Raw genomic sequence first — 26,969 nt, 5'->3', positions numbered from 1 at the left:
AAGAGAAAAAAATTATACATATACCATGCATGATAAGTGTATCATCAGTGTATCACACTGTGTGTGTGTGTGTGTGTGTGTGTGTGTGTGTGTGTGTGTGTGTGTGTGTGTGTGTGTGTGTGTGTGTGTGTGTGTGTGCGTGTGTGTGTGTGTAAGGGCATGACATATGATAAGTAACTGTGATAAAAGAAAATGTTATATTTGTGGGAAATGGGACATGATGCAAAAAACGTGAATTGAAAAAAAGGAAAACGAGTAAGGAAAAAATGAAGGAAATGAACACAAAGAAGAAAGTTTAGAAGTAGAAATAGAAAAAAATTAGATGAGAAAAAATAATAAAGAGGACATAGAAGAAGGTAATGAAATAAGTGATGAAGAACAGGTATTTTGGGCAGTAGTAAAAGAAAGAAAGAAAATAATTCTATTGGAAAAAAGGGTAAGAGTGAAAAAAGAGATAAGTACAAAAGAAAAAATAAAGGAACTGGATGAAAAATTAATGCATACAGCTAATGATTGGGGTTTGTATAATGATTTAGGAGTTTGACTCTCACCTTTGGGAGAGATATTGGCTAGGACTAGAATGGCCTATTAAGAAAGCTAGCCTAGTAATTATCTCTGAACGTACGAAACCATGAATCTAAGGAAAAGGGAGAATGAAGATTTTAGATTGCTTTCTTTAAGTGTGAATAGTATTAAGTATATAGTTAGAAGAATAGGAATTTTGAAGTAGTGTAATACATCTGATGTAGATGTAATTACATTAGAAGATGCAAGATTTTTAACAAATGAAAGATTTCAAACAGGAAATGAGAGATGTTCTGGTGTAGCAGTATTTGGAGTGGCAATATTCTGTAGAAATACAGTAAAGATATTAAATGTAACTTTAGCAAAAATGGGAATATTGATCACTGTAGATTTAAAATGGAAATAGTTATATAGAATGGTAATATTATATGCTTATACTAATCGTAAAGAAAGGGAAATCTCATTTAATCAGATTTTAAAATTAGAATATTATAATAACAGAAGACTTTAATTGTGATTTAAAAGATGCGTGTAAAAAAGGAAATTATACAAGAAAATGTTAGAAGTTATAAGATGTGGTAAGTCAAAACTGTGGCACAAGAATTTATGGACTTATAAAAAGGGTATGGATAAAACTGAAATAGATTAATTTATAGTTATCAGAAGATTTAGTTATAGGAGAAGGGCAGGTAGTTGAAACAGGATTTCCTGATTATCTTGCAATATGGCTAGGGATATGGCTTGTTTGTACCAAGCTGAACTGAGGTGGGCTACCAGATGACTAGAGGCTTCTGAGCTTCCAAAAAACATACTGCACTTTTTATTACTTGCAGACTACTTTTATACTGTATTTATTTACCGTGGAATAAACTACACTTATACTGCAATTGCCTGCTACACTGTGCCTGTAAAATCAAATGTTATTACTGTTTTAAGTGTTTAACAAGTTTTCCTGTTGTTTCCACTGTCTTAAGTATTCACTGGTATTTTTTCACTGTTTCAAAGCTATCTGTTCTGTCTGCTCTGGTTTTCCCACCAAGCAGTACTTAATTAATTGATCTGTTAACTGTTTAAATCATTCTTTAGAGCCTCCTGGCTGATTTTCTGCTGTTTTAAATGTTTTTTTTTTCAGTGTCTCTTTTTCTGATGTGTTAAATATTCTCTAGTGTTTCCCACTGAAACTAGGGTAGCTAGTAGCTGTAGCATAATCCAGATCCAGGCCTGCTGTTTCTGGAACTGTTTGTAGTGGTTTGTTTGTTCTGAGCACATTTTCCTGGCCATCTTGGATTGGAAGGGGCCTAGCTGCACTTTTCAAAGAGAATTGTGTTTGACTGGAACCTGACTGATAAAGGGAGGCTGGTCTATGGCTTGAAATAAGCATCCTCACTGGTCCTTTTGAATTTTGTTAGAGCTTTTTTTTTTTTCAAATTTTAGCTTTTGCCATTTAGGCCCTGCATCTGAGCAGGTTTCTGTTTGTTTAAGCATCACACAGCACCGCTCAGTACAGTGCAATTGTGTGCCAAAGCCAGACAGTTAAATTCAACAAATTTTTCCTTAAAACCCAGGCAGAAATATGCATTTGCCGAGTTCCTCTGTGATCGTTTCCGAAAAGCCATCCCTAGTGACAACAGTCTTCAACCTAGCATTATGGACAGTAGGACTACTCTTGTTTCTCCTGCCAACCTTGTTGACTTGGGTCTCTTGAGGCATTGTAGCAATTGCCTCATGTACGCAGACAACCCTCTGCTAATAACACAGTCTGGTACAGAGTACAAGAGATGTATTTACACCAAGAATCTAGAATCCATGCTCTCTCACTCAAAACAATAACACAGAGAAGGTTGTCAACTCACCCACCACTACATATTTGCATGGTACCACTACTCATACACATAGTATACATCAAACATGTAAATCCACATATGCAGAGGTTCTCTCAAAAAAATTACCGAAACACCAAAGAACTCCAAAACACAAGTCTGCTACAGCTAACACAGTCTCAACAGCACCCATGACATATAGCAACACCAGTGTCTCACCCTGACACATAGCAAAACCAGTGTCTCACCCACCAAGCCAGTAAGGTGTAACACTCAAAAACCCAGTTTTCTTGTCATTAGAGACTCGGTAGTGAGACACACAGATGTCCCACTCACCGGGTTGCACAAGGAGAAATGTCACTGTCAGCTGCTTCTCTGGTGTCAGGATTCACCAAATCATGCATCCACTCAGGTCTCTCAGCAACAAAGACTGTTATGACTCTGTCATAGTTCATGTTGGTGTGAATGACCTGAGATATACCTCACTGGACTATATGAAGAAAGGCATGGTCAAGCTCTCTAAGTATGTGTCCCAGCCAGGTATGTCCCTAGCTTTGAGCAGCATGCTACCCTCCCGTAGAATAGTGCCACACTGCACACAAAAAAATTATTGATTTTGGCTTAGTTTTTGGTGTCATTCCAAGGGGATTTAGTTCCTGTCAGCTGGAAAGCCATGGTTGACAAACCTCGCTGCTTTGCCAGAGACTGTTTGCACCTGGCACCCCAAGACTTTTGACTGCTGGAAAAGGCTCTTGCCTCCCTCATAGTGCCCTTTTAGGCAAAGTCTTGAAAACAACATTACTGATGTGAAATTAACCAATCAGAACAAAATAAGGATCATGCTGCTAAATGCTAGGAGCTTAAACCAAAAACTGCACTCCCTGGAAGCATTTCTGTCACTAGAAGATGTAGATGTCTGTGCCATCTCATAAACCTGGTTTAAGGCCTCAGAGAGTACCTCAGCCCTGCAAGGCTACAATGCCTTCCACACCTTAAGACTGCAAAAGGAATGTATGAAAATCAAAGGAGGCAGTGTTTTTACCTATATTAGAGATAAATTCACCTCACGTCTAGTTAGACTGGACAACTCCATGGAGTTACTCCAGGTCCAGGTTACAGTGGGTAAGACCCCCATTCACATCCTAGCTCAATATAGATCCCTCTTCGTGGGTCACGACACCCACTAAGCCTACTTAACCAAACTGAAGACATTCCCAATTTTACCGAACACACTGGTTATGGGGGATTTCAGTTATCCCACCATCAACTGGGAAACCTACTCTAGCCCAAACTCATTAGCACAAAAGTTCCTTGACTTTGTGAATTCAAATGCCCTGAAGCAAATTGTCCATACCCTGACAAAAGGAACAAACATTCTAGATCTGGTCCTCACTAGCATGTCAAACAGGTGCACTGCTACAACTGTTGGCCCCTCATTAGTTAAAACTGACCACAAATCAGTCACCTTCAAACTGACACTAACACCAGAACTCACAGAGGGTGAAATCAAACTAAAAAAGTCACCAAGGCAAACTGTACCCTCCTAGGTGAAGGTATAAATGCATTCTAAGCCCCACTTCAAGCTGAAAGTGGTAACTAGACCAAAGCTTACACTAAAGCCCTGTACAATCACTTGCGTAAGTGTATAAACTCAGCTGTACCAGATAGACTCAAAGCCAGAGCCCCAAGTAAAATTAAGCTGTATGGTGGTCTTCCAACATTGACAAAGTCTACAAAAAATGCAAAAGTTGCTGTCCAAGAAAACAAAGACAAGGACCCAACAATGTAAAAGCACCCTCCTCAGCCTTAACAGGCAAATAAGACAACTTATTAAATCGTCCAAGAGCTCCTTTGAGAGAAACCTAGCAAGTACTGCCAAGAATAACTATAAGGCTTTTTACACCTATGTATGTAACCTAAAGGGTTTGACCCAAGCATGTGCAGAACTGGTGGCCAACAGTATCACACAGAGACTGACTCCAAAGAGATAGAAAACCTGCTAGCGGATAGGTTCGGTGAAAATTTCACTGCCTTATCCCCTCATAACGTCCAACAAACCCTCCCCCAAACTCCCCTCCTACCTTATATATCTGAACAGCAGGTCCTCAAAGCCCTGGCCAAAGCACGAATACAGCCACTGTGGGACCAGGCGATATCCCGGCTGTCTTCTAAACAGGCAAAAATATGAAGTAGCATCACCCTTTTCAATCATAGTCTAACCACAAGCTTTGTTCCTGCGGAATGGAGAACAGCTGCAGTTAGTCCCCTCCACAAGGTGTCCTAGCAACAAACCTGGGGAATTACAGACCCATAAGCCTGACCAGCCTCATCTGAAGGCCATGGAATGTGTCATTATGGACCTCATAAATTTGGCACCTATGTTTCTAATGGACACAGGCAACCTGTAAATGGTTCATCTCCCAGGCCCATGCTTGTAAATGGTTCACCTCCCAAACTCCTGCTTACACTTATCAATGGTATTATTTATTTATTTATTTATTTTACATTTGTTGACAAGGATAGCCTGACTGAGCTTAAAAGCCCTTTTTCAGTGGAGGCCCGGGGAGAAAAGCTCCAACATATTTTACAGTTTTCATTTTGCATAAGGTTTATATAGCAATTAGTTGTAATACATTTGTAAACAGTGTCAATAGTCAGGAGTTTAGCAAAGATTTACAGCAATTAAATAGCAATGTTACAGGATTTTTTTACAAGGCAATTAGTTGTAATACATTGTTATACAGTGTCAATAGTCAGGAGCATGGCAAAGACTTATTCAATTTTTTTTTTTTTTTTTTTTTTTGGCTGAGTGGTTACAGATAAAACCAGTTATGTCATACTGTAGTTGCATGATGGCAGGACAGTTTCTATAAAATGCTATTAGACCTTGTCAGAAATTTGGGATGCATGGCTAGTCTTAAAAAGGCCCTTGTGGTGATTAGCCTGGTAAACACCTATGAACCACTAAGACATAGATGACCTCCAAACCCTGGGCCCTACCCAGTTCGGCTTTGTGAAGGGCAGATCCTGCCTGCTAAGTCTGGTGGATTTCTTTGAAAGTGTGACCAAGGCCATTGATGAGGGCAAATCTGTGCACACAGCATACCTCGACTTGGCATAGGCTTTCCACATGATCCCACATTCAGGCATTATCAATAAACTTAGCAAACTGAATGTAAATCCCTTCATTGTAAGATGGGTTGCCAACTGGCTCACAAACCAAACACGCACTGTCAAAGTGGGTGACTCTACATCAACCAGCAGACTTGTTACCAGTGGGGTTCCGCAGACATCAGTGCTGGGCCCCCTACTGTTTGGTATGTACTTCTCAGAAGTTCAGGTCAAAACTAAAGGGTTGTGGCTGACCAAGTTTGTAAACTAGGTGCAATCATTGAATCCCCAAATGATGTTAGTATACTCCAGGATGGTCTCACACAGACGAACGACTGGTGTATTAGTCACGGTCACAAACTGAATGCAAAGAAATGCATCATCATTCCCTTCGGCACAAACAGTGTCCCTTCACACTCTCAAATCAATAACAATACCCTAAGCACCCATGAAGTGGTAAGGGATCTGGGATCACAGGTTGACTGCAATCTTAACCTTGGTCACCATGTGTCTATCATTGTAAGGAAAGCATTCCATGTAACTCACTTGATTAGTAAAGGCATCACCTCGAGAGCAAAAGAAGTTATAGCCCACCTATACTCGGCATTCATCCAGCCCATAATTGAGTATAATGCCCCATTCGGTATGTACCATATTAAGCATCTACAGCAATTAGAGAGACCTCAGAGGTCTGTAACAAAGAAGATCAAGAGCCTCCAGGATGTGCCTTACACCGACAGACTAAAATCCATGTCATCTCCGTATCGTATGGACTTCTTAGGGGAGACTTATGCTTGGCCTACATAGCAACCCAAGACCTAAACCTAATGAACTTACTGCATATCCATAAATCAAATGGGTCTAGGGCTACCCATTCCAGGGACTTAGATATGGCCTGCAACTTAAATAGGGCATGCTGGAGGGACATATTTATGTCCCAGCGACTGCCATGTCATTGGAACAGGCTACCAATTCATGTGAAATGGAGCATCTGTATGAAACTGTTCAAGAAGAACATGGATGAGTGGATTAGGCACCATAAAGTCTTTGTTAAGATGTTAGGAAACAATAGGTTTGGGTTAGAATTTGATGGTCTTAAAGTTGGAAAAAATGTATCATTCTTGGATGTGAATCTTGATGGTGGTAACAATAAGTTCATTCAGACTAGCGTCCTTAGAAAATTTGATAGTGGACTACAATATATAAGGGCAGATAGTTGCCATCCGCCCCATACTATTCATTCTATGCCCTTTGGGGAATTTATTCATATTTTTAGACTATGCAGTAATGAATCTGATTATAAAAGGGAAATGTGCAATACAATCAGTCTGTTTAAAATGAGGGGTTTTGATCAAGAACTATTAGAAGAATGCTGGAATACATTTTTAAAAGAATATATTTCACAACCTACTGTTAAGAGATGTACATAAAGATATAAAATAAATAATAAAATTAAAAAACAAGAAGACATATATTTTACTACGACATTTAGTAGTTTTAGTGTTATAGTTAAAAAATTATTAATGTATTATTGGGAGTATATTTTATGTATAAATGATTCATGTTTGCACAAATTAAGGGCCCCTATTATGTCATTCAGGAGGGGTAGAGATATTAGTGAAAACCAGTTATTAGTGAAAATAATGATGAAATAAATTCATAATAATGAAGGATTTATTAGTGAAAACCAAGTTGGTAGTCCCCTCTATGGGAATACAAAATAATATAAAAGAATTAGGGACCATTGGTTGCAAAAAGTATAAAACATGTAACTTTATTGTTCAATATTTTAGTAAAATCAATGGTTTATTGTTTGAGACTAAAGATATTTTTTGTTGAAGTACTGAAGGCATTGTGTATGCTCTAAAATGTCCCTGCAACAAGTTCTATATTGAAGAAACAAAAAGACTATTTAAAATTAGATTACTAGAACATGTTAGGGACATAGTTAATAAGAGGGAGTAAAGTGCAATAGCTGTGCACTTTAATAAATTTCATAATGGCAATATTAATGGTTTGAAAGGTACGGTTTTGGAGAAAATTTATACATACTGTTGATGCCAATGAATTAAAAAATAAATTGCTTTTTAAAGAGTCTACTTATATTTTAAAGTGTTGTACTTTGTCCCCTAAGGGGTTAAACAATTAAATTAATTGGAGGTTTTTTGTGTAATATTTTATTGAACGTGAGTAATTATGTTTAATTGTATAATTAATTGTATAACTGATAGGTGTATATTGGCAGGCAATTTGTTGTGAATGTTATACTCCTTGAAGGCTTGTGGAGCCGAGACGTCAGAGTGTGTTTTAAAAAAAAATTCCTGTGGATTACTAGCTGGTGGTTCTATTTTCTTCTTTGGTGCTTTCTACAGTGTGGTGTTGCTGCAAAGTTTCTATGAATCTTTGAATCTTTCACAGCAGTATTTGAACATTAATTATTGCAGCTATTTTTCATTCACATGAGGTTCTAGATTAAACCCTGTAAAACGAGAAGTTTTATATGTAAATAAAAAAGAAGGAGGTTTAGTGTTAATTAACCCAGTGGTGTATGCTGCTTCATTAAATTTGTACAAAGTGTGAAAGCAGATAAATGAAAAAGATGAGAGATTAGTAATACAATTGTAATAATATAAGTATGATAAATTTTGGGGTATGGTAAAAATGAGTAATAGAGAAAAAGCGTATAAATGAAGAAATAAAATGTTACCAAGAAGAAATATTTTTGTGAAAAATAAACACTGATGATATATAAAAAAAATGATAGAAAAGTATAGTATAAGAATGTACTTGTAAAACATTACTATGTAAAACCATGGGAAGGTCTAACAGATGAAAAAGTTAAAGCTATAAAATAAGAAGCAAATGGTGTAATCAGAAAGTAGAATTTCAAAAAAATGTTTTGGAGACTGGTAATAGATAAATTACCAGTAAAAGGAAATATGCCATACAAAAAGAAAAGCGCTAGAATATGTTTACATTTCAATAATAAGAAATGATGGAACGTGTTTTTGAAATGTAAATGAGTAAAAAATATGGGGAAAACTATGCAAATATTTTTTTTAAGATATAAAAGAAGTGAATAAAATAAACATGGATATTATTAAAATGGATGTTATAGGAACAGAAATAAAGAATGAGAGTAGATGAAATGTTTATTTTGCGTCCTGTGGGTTATATGGAATGAAAGAATAAATGAAATTATGTTTAATGGTAAATGGGTTTTAGCAACAATATTAAGTAGAATTAGATTATATTTATTTATTTATTTATTGATATTTGCTGACCGGGAAAGTCCACTGGACCAAAAAGACCCATTTTCAATGGAGGCCCGGGGAGAAAAGCTCCAACAATTACAGAAATCTTTGTATAACAACAGATTAAATATTACAATTGTAGTAGAGATGCACAAGATCATAGAGCTGAAGCAGAGATACACTTTCTGTTTTGTATATTAACGGATTAAATATTACAATTGTAGCACAGATACACAAAATCATAGAACTGAAGCAGAGATGCACAAAAACTTTTAATCCAGTGTGCTAATGTTTAAGTAACTCTATACAGTCACAGGAGTAAATTAAGAAATGTATAAGTTGATTATACAGTGATAGAGGGGAAACTAGAGAAGAAGACAAGAAAAAGAATAATTGGTTGATATATTAAGAGATTGTAAAATATTTATTGGGTGATGTAGCAAAAAATATACTTAAGCTGGTTTAATCATATGATTACGGGAACGTACATGGTTATTGAGATAGAGTTCTTTTAGTGCTGATTTGAATGTTTTTATAGAGTCTAGTTGGGTGATAGAGTGAGAGAGTGCATTCCATAGTTTGGCAACGGCATGGGAGTAAAGGCATTGTCCAGCTCTTTTGTTGGGTTTGGTTACAGTTAAGAGTTGTTTGTTAGAAGTCCTAAGATTTCGAGTTGGGGTGTATGTTTGTATCATTGTTTGAAGGGACGGGCAGTATTTCGGGTTGTATAGCAATTTGTGGGTAAGAGGAAGCTGGGTGTAATGACGGTAATGAGGAAAATCAAGCCAGTTTAAAGTTTTAATGGCTAGGCAGTGATGTGTACGAGTTGGCATATTAGAGACAAACTTAGCTATTTTATAGTAGCATGATTGTAGTTTTTCCATGATAGATGTGTATAGGTTAGTGAAGATGGGGCTAGCTGTAACTTGATGGACTTGTCCAAGTAGAGTTTGTGCCTATAGAGCTTACCAAGCTTAAAATGGATCTTTTTGATTGTGCTGAGTATATGATTTTCAAAAGATAGTTTGTCATCAATTGCGATGCCTTGTAGCTTAGCTGTTTTTTACAATTTTAATTTCTGTATGGTTTTGTGAGAAAATTTTAAAGTCGAGAGTTAGAGGTTTGGATGAGAAAAGTAAAAGTTTTGATTTTTTGGGATTACATAGCAGTTGAGCCCCATTGAGCCAGGATTCGATGGACGTAAATGCGTTTTGTATTAACTTTAGGAGATCTGAGATGATGGTTATGGAAAAAGGAGTGGGGAATCTAATAGGGATGAACATTTAGTATGATTATTAAGTAAATTATAAATATGTGCAAATGTATTTGTGTATTTTTCTATTTGTACATTTGTAAATATGCTATAAATAAGAGTTTTTTGTTTATAAATAAAGAACCCCTCCTTTTATCGACAAATGCCATGGGATCATTTGCATCCGCCTGAGATACCACCAACTCAAGCAGATGGGACCTTGGTTTAACACCTCATTTGAAGGGCAGCACACTCAAGTGTAGCACCCCTCACAATGCTGCACTGTAGTATTAACAGTCCAACTACCTGGAGTGGGAATAAAACCCACAGCCTTGTGGCACCAAAGGCAAGTGTGCTACTTGTTATGCCACAGAAAATGGCTAATTCTGGACAGCTGGACAATCCTGTATCCATGTTCAAGTCCCTAAAACTTTTATTAAAACTATGGAACAGTGTTTGAGACATTTCATGCTTTTCATAACAGTCTGCAGAATTTAATTGATTAAATAATTGTTTAGTTAATTAATCCATTTGATTGCATAGGTTGTCTGGTCCTCAGACCATTTTCAGCATGACACCTGCCAGATAGGCAATTACAGATTTCAACGTATGATTACCATTCCATTATACAATGTAATTCAGCATATAATTACTATTCCATGCTACTAGTGTAACATGCATACATACAGAAAGAATACATTTTGGCATAAATGTAGTACAGTTACAAAAAACAGAGGTAGTTACAATTCACTGTTGCTGTACAGTGCATAGAATCTAACAAACATTTACAAAACAAGAAATAATTAATGATAGGGAGAGTATTGCAATTCTGTTGTACTCGGTTCATTTAAGAGGTTTCCTATGACTACAACTATTCCTGAGTCATTTCTGTGATGGGCATAATGATCCTTCTAATGTCCACATTAAACTGTGTGTAAATTCCTAAGGCTGGAATTACCATCTTAAATGCAGCATGTGCTTATGTATTTGTTTTTTTGTCACTAGAAATGTGGTAGTCCCCCATCTCCAATTATGGATGGATATGGGATGATAGCATGGAGAGAATGTGAGTACATATTTGTACATAAAATTGTTAACCAGGTATGGTTTCTGGCTGAGTATCATGACTTATTTTCTTGAGAATTTTGCTAGAAAATTTCAAAATGTTTGGGAGATATAAGTTGGGTTTCATAGGCATTCATTGCTTTGCGGTGTAGCCTAGTGTGGATAGTGTGCAGGGTGTGTGCAATTCAAAGAGGCTGCATAGTTGCACAAGGAGAAAATAGTGCATTACACAGTACATGCTGATGAGTGCATAATGCAGCAGAAATGAGGAACTCCATATAAATGAGCCACACATCATATGCAAACAGGTGCACCCAGAATAGAAGACTGATTCAAAAGTATGTATGTCTGGCTTGTTGCACCACATTGCATACCCATTTCTTACACTGGGAATTCTGGTGTTTGTGAGGCAAGCAGAGTTTGGATTACCAGTAGTAGCTCAGTGGTATGTGTTATTGACTACCATTGGAGCAGGTGCTTGCAGTATTTTACATTTTGGATATCAATGCCAACATAAGTGGTACTGGCAGCACCCGTACCACTTATGTTCTGGACCCCCTCTCCCCTGTGCAAAAAGAAGTTTTAAGGAGAAGAGCGATTTTCAAGATTCGCTGTTCTCTAGGTTTTCATTCCTTTTTTTCTGTTTTTGTGCTGACATTTCAATAGGGAGCTACACTAGTCGAGTATTGTATGCTGTGGAATGAAGTTATCTATAGCCACAGCACCCCACTTTGTACATCTTTTTATTAACCACTGTTACTTCTTTGCCTAGTTCTCCCCCACCCCCGTTTCTGTACTGTAGCCATGGCCACAGTTTCCATCCCAATCACATAGTATAGCCCTGGCCCCCAAACCCCCTGCAACTTGCCATTCACAAGGTTTCCATTGTACACAATTGCCTCTCCCCCACATAGCCTTAGGAACTTTTAAGTTTACCTAAGGTGCATATGGCCAGGCATTTTATGGTTCTTGTAATTGCTTGCCTAGTATCATCCTATGTTCCTAGGTTCCTGTGTATTTCTTTCAGCAAATTTTAATTAAAGGGAGAGTAGCTATTACAACACCTATTGCCACTAAAGTGAGACTACTTTAAAAAGAATATAGCAGTCTAGTCACAAACAGCTGGTTTGACTTATTCCATTAAGCTGGCACTGTCCTTCCAGCACCATTTCCTTGCTTGTGTATAAGGAACGGATGCTGTATTAGACTCCATACACTTTTATGGTGAATGCCTTGAGAAGCTTATCAGTTATGATAAGCGTATCTTTTAATATTTGTGGTATTGGGTTACTTTCTTTCTTTAGATTATAAAATGCAAATAGCAGCTTTGAATATTGTATAACGTGCAGAAGTAAGGTTACAGACATTGCTTCTTAGTAAGTGTTATTTTTCTCTTGCAGAATGTAAAAGCTGCCCCCACCCATTTCTTTTTTTTTACTACTAATAGTGCACTTCATTTACAAATGAGATATGTCCTGTGCTACATTCACAAGTGATGATTTCATGGTTACCATGACAGCAGAACTGATAGGGTCTCTACTGTGTTTGCATCAAACAGAGGGCTTTTAGATGTAATTTCTGATGCACAGTGTAGTTCTTATGGCTGTAAAACTACAGTAGTGTTCCAGCTCAAGTTCCCCAGAGGTTTTGAGTGTGTGCGTGTGTGTGTGTGTGTGTGTGTTTGTGTAATACATCGTTTTCATTTCAGATCCCTAATTTGGACTAATGTTATTAAAAAAAACATGTACTAAGGCTGTGCATATAACCAGGTACAGATATAATTAGGACAGCCTTATACAAACCACAGAAATTGACCATCAACACAATTTCTGCCCCTCCAAAACACACACACACACACGCACACACACCACACACAATGATACAGAAGGTTAAGGTTCAGCAGAGGTCGAGCACTGGTTCAGTGAGTACAGAGTGTAGTTTACTAATAAAATGAGAAGTGGACTAGGTAGGTGTGTTGACAGGCTGTTTAAATCTGAGGGGACTTGATGGAGAATAAGGTACTTGAAAGCTCATTCCCACAGATAAAGATTTTTATATCACTGCAGCTAATACTGTGTGTCTACTTAATCTGATTATGTAGCAGCATATCCAGAGGCTAGAATCTTGGTGGCAGATATGGAACGCTTGGCATACTGGCCCACCCAGTCTGCCCCTTTCCCTACCTTTTGGGTAAACTACAGTTTATTTTTAACAAATGGCCTCATATCACGTATCACAATCCTTCTTGGTACTGCTATTGTTACATCTAGATTTTTTTTTTTCATTTTTATAAGAATTCCTGTTCTAGAACAGAACTCATTTCCTACTGACCAAACTATTTGCCTCCCCCACCCCACTCCCTCACAGACACCCTGTATTCTTTACCCTTTTTCTTCTTATTACATCTGGTATCTAGCAAGCAAAAACATCTATTTTTACTTTTTACACCATTCTACCGCCACCAAACCTCTTATATAATTTTTAATGCTATTCACATTTAATGTTAAAATTCCTGTACCATCCTTTTCCTTTATTAAATGTTTTATGTCCAGATCTTATTTTTCTTTTCCTTGTAAGTCTCCCACCAGTTGATTTCTCACTATCTTGCTCTTCTGCGTTCCAAATTTCTCCCTCTTCTCTTTACTTTCTAATATTGCAAAGCTGTTCTTTCCCTGGGTATTAATAACCTCACTTTGAACTGTTATTTCTTCTCTGAGTACCTCTTCATCGTTTAACCTTTCTGCAGTATCCTTCTCATCTACACTACTTTCCCTTTCAACATCTTTTATAATAATATTTTCTACTCTTTGTCATTCTCCTGAGTTTTCCTCTTCAACTACTTTTTCCATTTTTAACATAAGTCAGTCTAACCAGAAGTGTCCAAATTCTTTACATTTTCTACAAAAAGGCTTACAGTTTTTGCTGTATATCCCCTCTTTGCACATTGGCTACAGCTTCATTTGTTACAGTCTTGTACTAAATGATTTTCATCCCTAGAGAAGTAACATGCTTTGGATTGACCTTAATACCTAACAAATCCTCTCTTGCCTTTCATAATTATTGTATTTGAAATATTTTGAATTTTCCCATCCTTAATATTCCTTTTTACCCACACTTCCCAACCCCACTCCCTATATTTCTTTCATCACATTTCTTTAAAATTTCTTGTACTTTTATACGTAGTGAAAGAAAAAAAAATAGTTTTAATTTGTGCTCATCCATATCCGAAGTCCTAAACTGCATGTTTATTTTCTTTTTTAGTTGTAGTCCCAAGCTCTGAAACATGTAATCTTTCTATGGTGCTGCTACTGCATGTTTATTTTCTTTTTTAGTTGTAGTCCCAAGCTCTGAAACATATAATCTTTCTATGGTGCTGCTACACTTCTTTTTTTAGTCTCTGTCAATTTCTTCCAGCAAGTTAAAGCTTTCAAATGTCACTTCACAAAAATATTCAGATCCCAAATGAATTAATCCTCTTATGTCTTTAATATTAATCCTAATGGCAAAATACTATCCATAATGCCATACCTGTTCAAACTGCCTTTACTTTCATTTTTTATTCTTTCCACTGATCATTTCCTGTTGCGCTGTTGAGAACCTCCTTTTAGCTCCTTCTTCTATTCTTCCTTGCCTTGCTTCATCTGCATAATTTCTTCTTGTAATAAAAAAAGTGTCACAGAGGTAAACCTTGAAAATTGGCTGCTCCAGCAGCCGAGAATACCTTCATCGTTTTCCCTTTACCAGCAGTTGTGTGTGATTTAAATCTCATTGTCTTCTTGCAATAAAATACTGTTGCAGTGATATACCCTGAAAACGTGATACCCTACTGGTCACAAATGCCTCCATTGTTTTTCCTTCACCAGCAATTGTTTGTGTTTCCAGTCTCTCATTTTCTTCTTCCTGTAATACCCTCTATAAAATTTAATTCAATCTTTCATTCCTTATTATCCATAGAATATAAAAAATTTTTTATCTATATTTTTGACTTATACCTCACTATAATTTTCATAAAACATATGCAGTCATATCCACATTTATCTTCTTGTAATTTTGTATTTGCTTAATAATCTTTTCCTCCATTATTTTTCCCCATAATTTTCAAATCTTCTATACGGTAAAAAATATTTTCTATCCCCTCTGTTTCATTAGAAAAATAACATGTCCTTTGATGTACTCTTATATAACATGTTTCCTTTTACTGGCAATTTATTTATTTGCAGCCTCCATAGGAAATGTTAATATTCAACCCATTTTGTACCGCATTTATTCCGTTCTTTCATAGCTCTAACTTTTTCTTCTGTTAAATTTATCCATGGATTTCTGTCATAATTTTGTGTCATTTTGGTTTTACACCAGTTCTTTCTTTTTTCTTCTTTCTCTTCTAATTTCAATTTTCATGGTTCTCTTTTTTCTTGATTCATGTTTCTCTTCATTCAGTCATATTCTGTCTTTTATCTGTTTCCATTAAGAACTATTCTCTTTCTTATTTTTTTGTTAATATTTTTACAACCAGTGTGTTTTCTTGCCCTTTTATCCACATCAACAACTTATATAAATGTAATGAATCTCCATCTACTATAGGGTTTAATAATCTTAGTCCTCTTCCTTCCTTATTCATGTATAACATTCCGCTTTTCACTGGACTCAATCTAGATCCACATGTAAATATAACGATTATTAAGAAATTGTTTCTCCAAATCTCTTGGTATCATATACATGGAAACTATGTATACATTTTCCCATCCATATTGTTTTAATTAAATGAGCTTTTTTCTTATAAGGTAATCTATATCTGTTCCCATAATATTAAGTCCTTTAAATTCATTAAAAATGTTCACCCATCCTTTATTTATCATGGTGTATTTACCAAATTTTATTCCTAATTTTGATATCTTTTTCCTTGTAAATTATATTCCCTCTAACTTTTCCTCATCTCCAAAACTCTTGCATTTTCTGTATTCATTGTTAATCCAAATTCTTGCAATTTTTTTATGCAATGTATAATTACTTCTTTCATTTTCTCTCTATTCTTAGCCATTAAAATTATATCATCTGCATATGACATATTAATTGGATATAAGATAAGGATATATGATATATATAGACCAATATTCATCTCAGTTTCTTCACCATTTATTAAGATTTTTGTGTACTACACTTATATCCTTCCATTATTTGGTGTATTATTTCATGCTGTATTAAATCAAATGCTTTGTTTATATTAGCCACCATTAATTTGTTTTGCTCTCTTTTGTTCTTTTTTGATATCATCCACCATTTTCCCTAATTATCATTAATAATTCTTGGTTTCCTTTTCATTTAACCCTATACACGCCATATTCCATTACGTATTCCAGCTTATTCTGTGCATTGCTTCATTCTCCAATTATTTCTCTCTCTCTCTCTTTTTTAGCATCTCTTTAACATACTGCACTACAATATTCATAATATTTCTTTGTTCTCTTTCAACTTCTCCATCTTTATTTTAATTTATGTCATGATACTGGCAATACTTCTTCCTTTTTTTCCTTGTAAAAAGTATTTTGTTTATGTAATAAATCTTAATTTTATTATGTGATTATTTTGGTAAATCACTTCTTCTCTTCTAAAATATTCATTTTCATTTCTATCCATTTTGTCTAATACAGATTTTTGTGTTTCTCTATATTCTTCTTTTTCTATTTGTCTTATTCTATTCCCAATGTAAATACATTTTTTATATTTCTCTTTTAAATATTATCCACCATTCTGACCAATTATTATAAAAATCTCTCATAGTCAGATGATCTTTCCAGAATTCCATTATATCGTTTTGCCTTTCTCATTCCACTCTTTTTCATTTTTTTCTCTTTATGCCTTTCCAATGTTTATATGTTCTTTATTTTCTTCTGTTTCTACCCATATAACCAAATGATCGGAAAATCTTGTTTCTACCATTTCTTCTATCACTGTTTTTGTAGTTATAGATATAAAAAAAAAAATCAATTTCTGTTTTCAATGTTTCACTTCTATATGTACTTTTATGCATATACCATAACTCATAATTTTAACATTTTATTATTTCTTCCATTTTCTTATCCTGTTTCTTTTTCTTTTTATGCCTTAGGTCACAATTAGAATCTCCTGTCATTATAATAGCCATACTTACTATGATATAGTCCAAAATGTCTTGAAATAATTTCTCTCTTCTTTTATATATTACATAAGCATATATTTCTATCAGTCTGCAAACATTTCCTTCCCACCTAAAGTCAACTACTTTTAATCTGCCAAATTCTATACTGTACCTCCCGTCCATAAATTTTCTGTTTGTTCTCTTTATTCTTTAGTTAAACCTCTAACATCTTCTAAGACTATTAAATCTGTCTCACACTTATTACCCCATTCTAACACCCAATCCTTCTTACTGTATTTTCTTTTACTAATAACATTAATTGGTACAATTCTTAGATTGTTTGCTTCTCTTTTCCTTAATTTGCAATAAATTATTCATTTAACAGTGTCATTTCATTTTAAGTTAGAACACTACCTTTGAATTTTCTTTTCCTATCTTTAACACTTTTTCCAATGGATATTTCTTTTTAACTATTGCTCCTCCATCACTAACCTCAGATCCACTTTCATCTCACATTCCCCTTTTTTATCAGTCTTATTTTCTTATTGTGTATGCATGTCTTTACTATCCATTTTATCTTGTTGCTGTTCTTCTTGAAACATTTTTTTCTTTCTGTTTGCTTTCTCACAATCCATCCATAAATGACTTGTTTGCATTTAAAACATTTCATTTCACAATTTTTTGCATTATGACAAATATCCCCACATAAATAACATGCGTTCTTGTCACAATTACTTACAAAATACCCCCCCAAAAATGTTTTCAGTTGTCCTCAGTACTTAACAGAGCTATGACCTTCAACATTAATCATGCTAGGTATATGTACAAATTTTCTGTTTTCCATTTTCAAAATCACATTACAATCCCTCTAGTGTCAAATAATTTAGAACTGTACTTTGCAAAAGTTATTTAATAAATATTTTAATAGTTTCATTTTCAGTTTCTGTCTGAAATTGTATGTTAACTTTTTTGTGTGTCATGAAAAAAAGTCCTTATAGTATATTTATTCCATGGATATATGTCTTTTCTTTTTTTCATACTCTTCCAAAAAGGTTTCTAGTACTGCAGCAGTCTCAAAGAAAATGTCACAATAAGTCTGTTTTTTTAATCAGACTAACAGCTCTTATCTCATGTGCCTTGATTCCCAAAGGCACAACTATCTTATCCCATACTTCATACCTGTCCATTTATTGTTCCTTTTTATTCTGAATTCTAGCTACATACTTCTTCTTTTCCATTCCTTCTGTCTTCTTCCTCCCTCTGTCTCTCTCTCTCTCTCACTCACTTATTCCTTCTATTCTCTGACCACTACTGCAAACATTTTTCTCTTAAGTTCTTGTCTGTCTTCTTTATGTATTCTTTCCATCATTTCACCTTAAGACAAATCCTGTTCTGTCTCTGGCTCACTTTGATTAACTAGCTCCACCAATAAATAATCCTACCACCCTCCTGAACTGGAGGGTAGTAATAATCACTTCTTTTTGTTGTTGCTCCTCTCCCTTCGACTCCAGAAATAAATTGCACTGAAAAATATCTTCAGTGTCCTCCATCTAGCCACCTGCATAATTCTCTCTGCCAGGTGTCTCAACTTCCTTCTTGGAAAACAACCCCATGGAGTCAACATTCAAATCTACTCCTTGCCCCTCTTTCACTATGTTTACATGCCATTGTCCCATTTGCCACTGTGCCAGGAATGGAACAGATGCTGTCACTTGTCAACCACATGCACTGCAAGTGGTATAGCAGTAGGAGTTCTTTATTTATACAATGCATAAGAATTTTCACAATCAAATAATTATTTACATTGCTACTTATTTACATTATGTATACATTTTCCAACTATTTACAATATATGTTTACATTATTTACAAATCATATCTTCTTTTACTTTTTGTTTCATCATATAGAACACGTGCTTATTACTTTTTTGACATCCATTCCAGTTTCCATAACCAAAACCTTATTTTTTTAACATCATTGCCAAGTCCCTTTTTTCACTGAACATGTTCTCCTTAACCCTCTGATTCTAAGTCAACCATAGTATAGCAAACATTTTTTATTGAGATTTTCAACATTTTTCTTACTTTTGTTTCTATAGTAATCAAATTCAATCATATCCATATTTAAATTACTTATGTCTTTAAAGTCACTCACATATTCTCTCTCTGTAGTCTTCCCCATAACATCTTTACTCTTCTACATTGTATGAAAACATGTTCATAAGTTTTAAATTCCCCACAATATAAGCAGGCGCTGTCTTTTATACTTTTATATGACATATTCACCTTCACTGGTAATTTTTCTGTAAACAATCTCCATAAAAAATCCTTACCTTCTATATGTCTTTTACAAATTTTCATTCTTGCAGTAATATCATTCCTTTTCTCAATGTTTAATTCCTTCCAAGGATATATCCTTTAATATTTTTCCATAACTTTACCGTACCATTCTTTTCTTTCATTATTAATTCCATTCACATTTATTTTCCACAATAAAATCTTTCTTGGTAATTTTCCGTTTCTTTATTACAACAGGCCCTACTTTTTCTTGAACTAAAAAACGTCAGCCATTCTGTTTTATATTTTAGACTTAATATTTTTGTTACTAATGAATCATCATTTTCTTTTAAACATTCCATTACTGTATATAAGTTCAATGAAGATGTAAACACTATAGGGTTTATTAACCCTAAACCTTCTTTTTCGCTTTTCACATACAATATCCCTCTCTTCACAGGGTTCAACCTCAATCCCCAGATAAAAGAAAGTATTATATTATATATATCTTTTTGTAAGTTTAAAGAAAAACTAAAAACACCAGCTAAATAAGTCATCTTTGCTAACCGTACAGAATTTATTAAATAAACTTTCTTTTTAAAGGAAAACCTGAAAGATTTCCAAAATAGACACGTATTTTATTTCCTCTATCTTTTTTTCTGTGCAGAATTTATACTTTCTTGTTTCCCAAGGTTTATCCTAAGGATCTTAATTTTATCCTTATTGAATTTGATTCCACTAATCTTTCTCTCAAAGCCTAAACCTTGATTTTTGTCTTTGTTTATTTAACACAAGTCCAATAACTTGAGTAATTTCTTGCATTTGTTTTAACACTGTATCCGTACTTGCTTCATTCTTTGTTGCAATAATAATATCATATGCATAACTTAACAAAATGGGCATTTTTATCCTTTATTTGAAATATAGCTCATAACATCCATTTCCTTATTCATATATGTAGATATTGCATTCATTACTAATACAATGTACCGCTCAATGAACAATCTTGTCTAATACCCTTTTCTACATTTATATCTTTGCTCAGCCATCCATTTATCATAACCATCACTATATTATGCTCATATGCTGACATGCACATGTTTTAAGCTTCTTACTTATATTATATACATCAAATATATCCCATAATACTGAGTGACAAATCGAGTTAAATGATTTGCTTGCATCTCCTACCTTTACTTTCATCTGGGAATTTCTAAGCACTATATCACCTACTATTTCCCTGATTATTATTAAGAAATCTTGAACTTTTTTCCTTTTATAACAAACATGCATTCATTTACAAAATTACCCTTTTCTTCTATCCTTTTGTGTAATATTTTCATAAAAATCTTTAATCCATATTATTTAACACAACTGGTTTCCAGTTCTGTATTTCTTCCTTCTTTCCTTTTTTTCATAAAAACCTAATGATACTCCTGCATAGCTCTTTATACCTGAAACATTTTTCTAACCATTTATTTAATACCTTTATAAATTATTTCTTTTGCCCTATATTCTTATTTTTATACAGCTTATACTTTATTCCATCTAGTCCTGCCGTAGACTGTAAATTCATTACTTTTAATACCTGTTGTAGTTCCTCTATTTATGTCTTTTTCTAAATCCTTATTCTGCATATCTGAAAATGTGTGTACTTTCCATTCTTTCTTCTCTGTTTTTTTTAAATGTAGTCTTAATATGTTCTTTTACTAAATTCATAATCTCCTCTTGTGTATTATGCATTTTACCTGAAACAAATCTTTCATTTCCTTCATTAAACTATTATTCTCTTTAATTATTTTACTTAAATATGGTGCAATTTCTTTTTTTTTTCTTGTCAGGAAATATCATTGTTTGTGAAATAAATATTCTATCTTTTTCTTATTAAAATCGTATAATTTCTGTTCCTTAATAAAAAAAAGTTTTCATTGTTCTTTTCTAGACAATCAGTCATAACGTTTAAGTTCATATATTTTATTTTTTTCATGTATAACTTCTCTTTCTCTCATGTCAAATACATTTTTTATACTATAGTTTAAAATTAAACCACCATTCTGACCAATCTTTATAAAATTATCTAATTTCTATATAATCTTGTCATGATGTCATAACCTCTTTTCTCCCTTTGTCATCCCATTTTACTTCATTTATTCTTTTTATACTTTTCCCTATTCTTATATAATCATCATTAGCTTTAACCATAATCCAAACTGCCCTGTGGTCTGAAAAGCCCATTGATAACACTCCTTATTCAACAATCACTAATCTTTCTGACAGCAAAAAAAAAAAATGTATTTCTCTTCTTTTTTCCCCCCTCTTCTATACGTCCAAGTCTCTAGATTCCATATTTTAATTGTCCATATTTTATAATATCCTTTACTAGTTTAACATCATAAGCCTTCTTGTTTTGCTGTCTTAAATTGCAAATGAAGTCTCCTACTACCCCCATGTTAACTGCTACATATTGTATAATCTTTCTAAACATCTTCTCCCTCTCCTTTTTTATTACATGTACGTATATTGCAATAATTCTCATAACATGTTCCCTCCATCTTATTTCAATAATAGTAATTCTACCTGCTATAACAGTGGTAACGTAATGCTTTAATTGTATCTTTATATAATACAAGTAATCCTGAGCAGGTCTCTTTCCCGAAATTCCATATCACATTTTTCCCCACCATACTTCTGTATGAATTCTTTCTGACCTTGACAAAAATCTAGTATCGTCAACATCATTTTGCTTTTTACACCACTTCAAAATTCTCCTTCTTTCCAGCTTCTGAAAACTACTAACATTTAATGATAATACTTTATATGTACCTCTCCTTTAAATAATGTGTGTTCATCCTTTTTCTTTCTTTTTTGAAATTTTCTGTATTCTTCTTTTCCTTTCTCTCACTGTTTTACCAATTGGATATCTCTTTTGTTTGACTATACCTCATTTAACATATTCATTCTCACTTAAAACTGACCCTTCTTTTAATATGTTTAAATCTTCCTTAATTTTATCTTTTTGTGTCATTTGTTCTTCATCAGTAATACTGATATATTTTTTCTCATTTTATTCTACTTTTAATTTCTTTTTTGTCTTTATCCTGTTTACCATCCAGTTTACCTTGTTCTTCTTCTCCCTTTGTTATATCCAACACTGCTTCATTTTCTTTTTCCTCACACTGTCTCCCCAAATGTCCTACTTTTTTACATTTATAACATTTTGATTCACAATTCTTTGCATCGTGTCCTATGCCCCACATAAAAAACACTGTATTTTTTCACATTTATTAATTAAATGATCCATTTTTCCACAAAAAAAAAAAAAAAACATGCTTTTGATTGCCCTCAATATCTAACCAGGCCTCTGTCACCTTCGACATGAATAAAACTTAGAATGTGTACAATACTGTCCTTTTCTAGTTTTAATATCACATTGCAATCCCAGGCCCCAGTCCATAAACCTCGTTTGTTATACACTTTTGACAAATTCAGTACATCATTACATAAATATAATAAATGATTTTTTTTTTAATTTCTTTTTCCACTTCAGTTCAGAATTGTGTCTTAATTTTTTCCTTAATTTCCCTTAAAGAGGGCTTAAGCACATATAAGTTCCATGGTGCACAGTTTTTCTTTTTTTCGTATTTTTCTATAAATCTTTTCATTATCTGCCCAGTCTAAAAAATAATGTTGCAAAAATCTGTTTATTAATATGGATAAATGCTCTTACCTCATTTGTTTTGACCCTGAGTATCTTAATAACTTTGTCCCATATCTTATATCTGTCCATTTCTGTATATTTCTTCTGTTCGATCCTTACTTTAAACAATCCCTTTTTCAGATTTTTTTCTTCTCTTTTTTTACCACACATCCCTTCTCTGACTGTTTCTACGTCTGATTTTTTTTCTCAGCCTTCATGCTTTTTCTCTTCTGCACTTCTTCATTCTGTATCCTGTCCATCATCTCTCGCCAAAACATGTCCTTACCATCTTCCAGTTCACTTTCATCATCCTTGCCCAACAATAAATCATCCTGCAACCCTCCTGATTGGAGGGTTGTAATAACACAGCCTTGTGTTGCATTTTCAGATATGAACAACTTCTGCTGTAATAACTCTTCAGAATCTACATCCACTACATCTGCCACATCAAGACTGCTTTGAAAAGGCTCTTCTGTCTTTTACCCCATCTGCATTACACCAAATCCATTACTCAGCTTCTCCTTCAGCTCCAACTCCTTTTCCAGTGATTTAAATGTATCTGCTGTTTGGATAACAGCAGCAAAACACTCTTCTTCTAGCTATTCTCCCTTCTGACCTCCATTATACCTTTACTTAGTGTCCTGTTTCTCCGAGCTGCCTTCACACCCAGAATGGAAGCAGGAATCAAAACACACCACACAAATGCTTCCCCCCTACGGAAAGAGTAGGGACGTTCCCTGATGCCATTGCCAAATCTATCCTAGTAGTATAAATACCACCTAGAGTATCTTATGAAAAGAGGACTCTAGCCTAGTGGGACTAACACAGTAAATAAAGATTTAAGTACATTAACAAAATTTGCTTTTGACTTGTGCTTTCCAACAGAAATTACAGGATAGGTTCACAGGAAATTTTAGTAACACTAATATCCAGTAAAACAGAAGAAATAAAATGTGGCAGACTGTAAACTACATAATGACATTTATTAAGACATACTTTCCTAAGAATGTCATTGCATTTGTGGTATATTTTTCTTTCTTTTCCAGTTTTGAATCCATAACTTTAAACTGTGTGAGTGAAGTTGTTTGAAGCCAGAGTGCATATGGTTGTTATGGAGATGAGTGCAGTTGTTCTTAAATTAGTTCACAGATTTCTGCAGTCTTACTGGATGTTTTGAAATTAATTAAACAGTAAAAATATTCAAAATGAAATGAATCCAAAAGGCTACTAGCGGAATCACAAAGACGCTGGAGACGTGAATAAATTCCACACTTTTAATGAAGGTTTAGCACTTTCATCTAGTACAACTAGACTTCATCAGAACAGCTGGTCAAGTGTCTGAGATATCTGATGAATGTCTGCCACCTTGAGGTACACTAATGCAATCTCACTTTGTTTCAAAATCCGACCCCTTCTAATAACCAGATTTTACACCAAATTCCGGTGAAGGAAACGATGTAAGAAGTAAATTTCACAGAAATCTACCTTCAGTGGGCTTCCTGCGATACCCAACTGTCCAGATCCAGCTTGTTGACATCTGAAAACTTTCAGCACAGATCACCCTGCCAGTATCCCATAATTCCACGCAGACTCACGTGAACTCTGCTTTTCGAGAAGTGGGCTGGATCTGGACAGTTGGGTATCGCAGGAAGCCCACTGAAGGTAGATTTCTGTGAAATTTACTTCTTACATCGTTTTCTTCACCGGAATTTGGTGTGAAGTGTGGTTATTAGAAGGGGTCGGATTTTGAAACAAAGTGAGATTGCATTAGTGTACCTCAAGGTGGCAGACATTCATCAGATATCTCAGACACTTGACCAGCTGTTCTGATGAAGTCTAGTTGTACTAGATGAAAGCGCTAAACCTTCATTAAAAGTGTGGAATTTATTCACGTCTCCAGCGTCTTTGTGATTCCGCTAGTAGCCTTTTGGATTCATTTTGTTTTGGTTGTAGTGGCTACTTGGACTTTTTTTCTATTAGTAAAAATATTCAGATCACTCTATTGACCTGCCATAAAGTATATGCTAATTTTTTTTTCTGGTGAATGACAAAAGTGGTGCCTTAAATGCATACATTTATCTCTGATTACATTTTTACATATTCTGTAGTTCTGCTACTTTTTATTTTGTGTGTTTATATTGTTTTAAATGGGCATCTATCAGTGACAGCCATGTTCTGGATTGTGATACCCTGAAAATAATTTGTCTCCTTGCTGTCATTGTGGATGAGTTGGGAGACTAAGGGCAAGATGTGAATGTGAATTGCTGATGTTCTGTCTGGAGAATAAGGAGAGAGAGAGGGATATATGGAGGAGTGCTTAGGGTATTTTGTTTCTTGACTTTACTGTGGTACATTTAATGCTAGTCAAAAAATGTTTGTATCTGTGTTTGTGTAATAATAGTCAACATGTTTACTTTATTACTTTGTATAGATAGTATAGCAAAATATTTTAGTTCAGCCTCTTGTGTTAAGTGCGATTATTTTGGCAATTCATAACTATTTTTAGCACTAATATAATTAAAGTGTAACCACATGGCAGTTTAGGTGTTGTTCAACAAAACCAGAAGGCTTTATCGATTGTGCAGTACCTATACTCTTGTATGCTTGTGTATGAAGAGGGATCTGGTAGGATTTATTGATAAAATGTGGACAAGACAAGCATTTGATGGAGGATGTCTGGCATATCCACCTGTACTGTTCTGAATGTCAGCCACAGAGGTAAACATTTTATATGAATAATTTTTTTTTTTTTTTTTTTTATTTTTACAGGTGATTATCTGTTTCGGCATTTCTGTGATTGTGTACAGCTACATCGGCTTTTCTATAGTGGCACTGCTTGTTGAGATAAACTCCATATTCCTTCACTTACGTCAAATACTTTTGATGGCAAATCTAGTAAAAACAACTATCTTTCGAATTAACAGCATCATAAACCTTGGTACCTATGTCATCTTCCGGATCAATACATTGGCATGGATGACTCGCTGGCTTGTCCTTAACCGTGACAATGTTCCACTAATTACTTACACCATTGGCAGTGTGGGTATGGCTATCATGACTGTTATGAACATCATTCTTTTCTTACGGCTACTCCGGAGTGACTTCCTGAAATCTACTCGAGAAACTAAAAAAGAAAAAGAAAAATAACGCCTGTATTTGAGCAGTATGGGCTTATCTACCTAGTTACATTTAATAACACTGATTGAAGGCGAACCAGTGTATCGTAACAAATTGGTGATGACCAGATTATTCCCTCCTCATAATGATTACTGTTCAGATCTTGACAAGTGGTTGTTCTGTGGTATAACGTAGGGGGCACCTGTAACTTCACTTTTTCAGGTGTGGTGCTAATAATATTGTTGAACTGCCATATGAGTCTGATGTGTAAGACTGTCTTGTGGGAGGGGTTATTCCTGCGCCATTTAGCTAGTATAACTCATGCTTCCATTAACAACATTTGCTTTCATTTTCAAGATACCTTGAGAGGCACACTGGATTAGAATGGAGGGCTCATCGGCATCCATGTAATTACAGAGCTCTTTGTTTTGATCTAAGGTGCTTTGAAGTAATGTTTATTGAGCAACAGATTAATGCAAGTGTCATTTTCATAGCTTGAAATAAATATTGGGGAATATGTTCATCGCCAAAGATTGATCTGTTTTCTTGCTTCATAATTTATAATAATTTTCTGTAATTGATTGTATGTTTGATTTGTAAATAATACAGTTCGAGTTCTGATCTTATATAATCAAAGTAATGCCTTAACAAAAGATGTATAGATATATTGTATACATAAACCTTTTCTTATGTATTGATTGCTGTACTATTTGTATCATGTTGAGGGAAGATAGGAC

General features: G+C 34.6%; 1 protein-coding gene across 1 annotated transcript in view; it reads left to right on the top strand.

The window, feature by feature from the left end:
• The window catches only part of TLCD2 (TLC domain containing 2), a 470,930-nt gene extending 444,179 nt beyond the window's left edge, over nt 1-26,751 (top strand). Inside the window, exon 4 of the mRNA XM_044054357.1 lies at nt 25,885-26,751. Coding sequence (XP_043910292.1) covers nt 25,885-26,262 — 378 coding nt within the window. The 3' untranslated portion in view covers nt 26,263-26,751. The remainder of the gene's footprint in view (nt 1-25,884) is intronic.
• Nucleotides 26,752-26,969: the final 218 nt, after the last annotated feature.

This window comes from Protopterus annectens, chromosome 13.part0 (assembly GCF_019279795.1).
Source record: "Protopterus annectens isolate FY-2018-M chromosome 13.part0, PAN1.0, whole genome shotgun sequence".
NCBI lineage: Eukaryota > Metazoa > Chordata > Ceratodontiformes > Protopteridae > Protopterus > Protopterus annectens.
The sequence above is the reverse complement of the archived record's forward strand: the minus strand, read 5'-3'. Positions and strand labels throughout refer to the sequence as shown.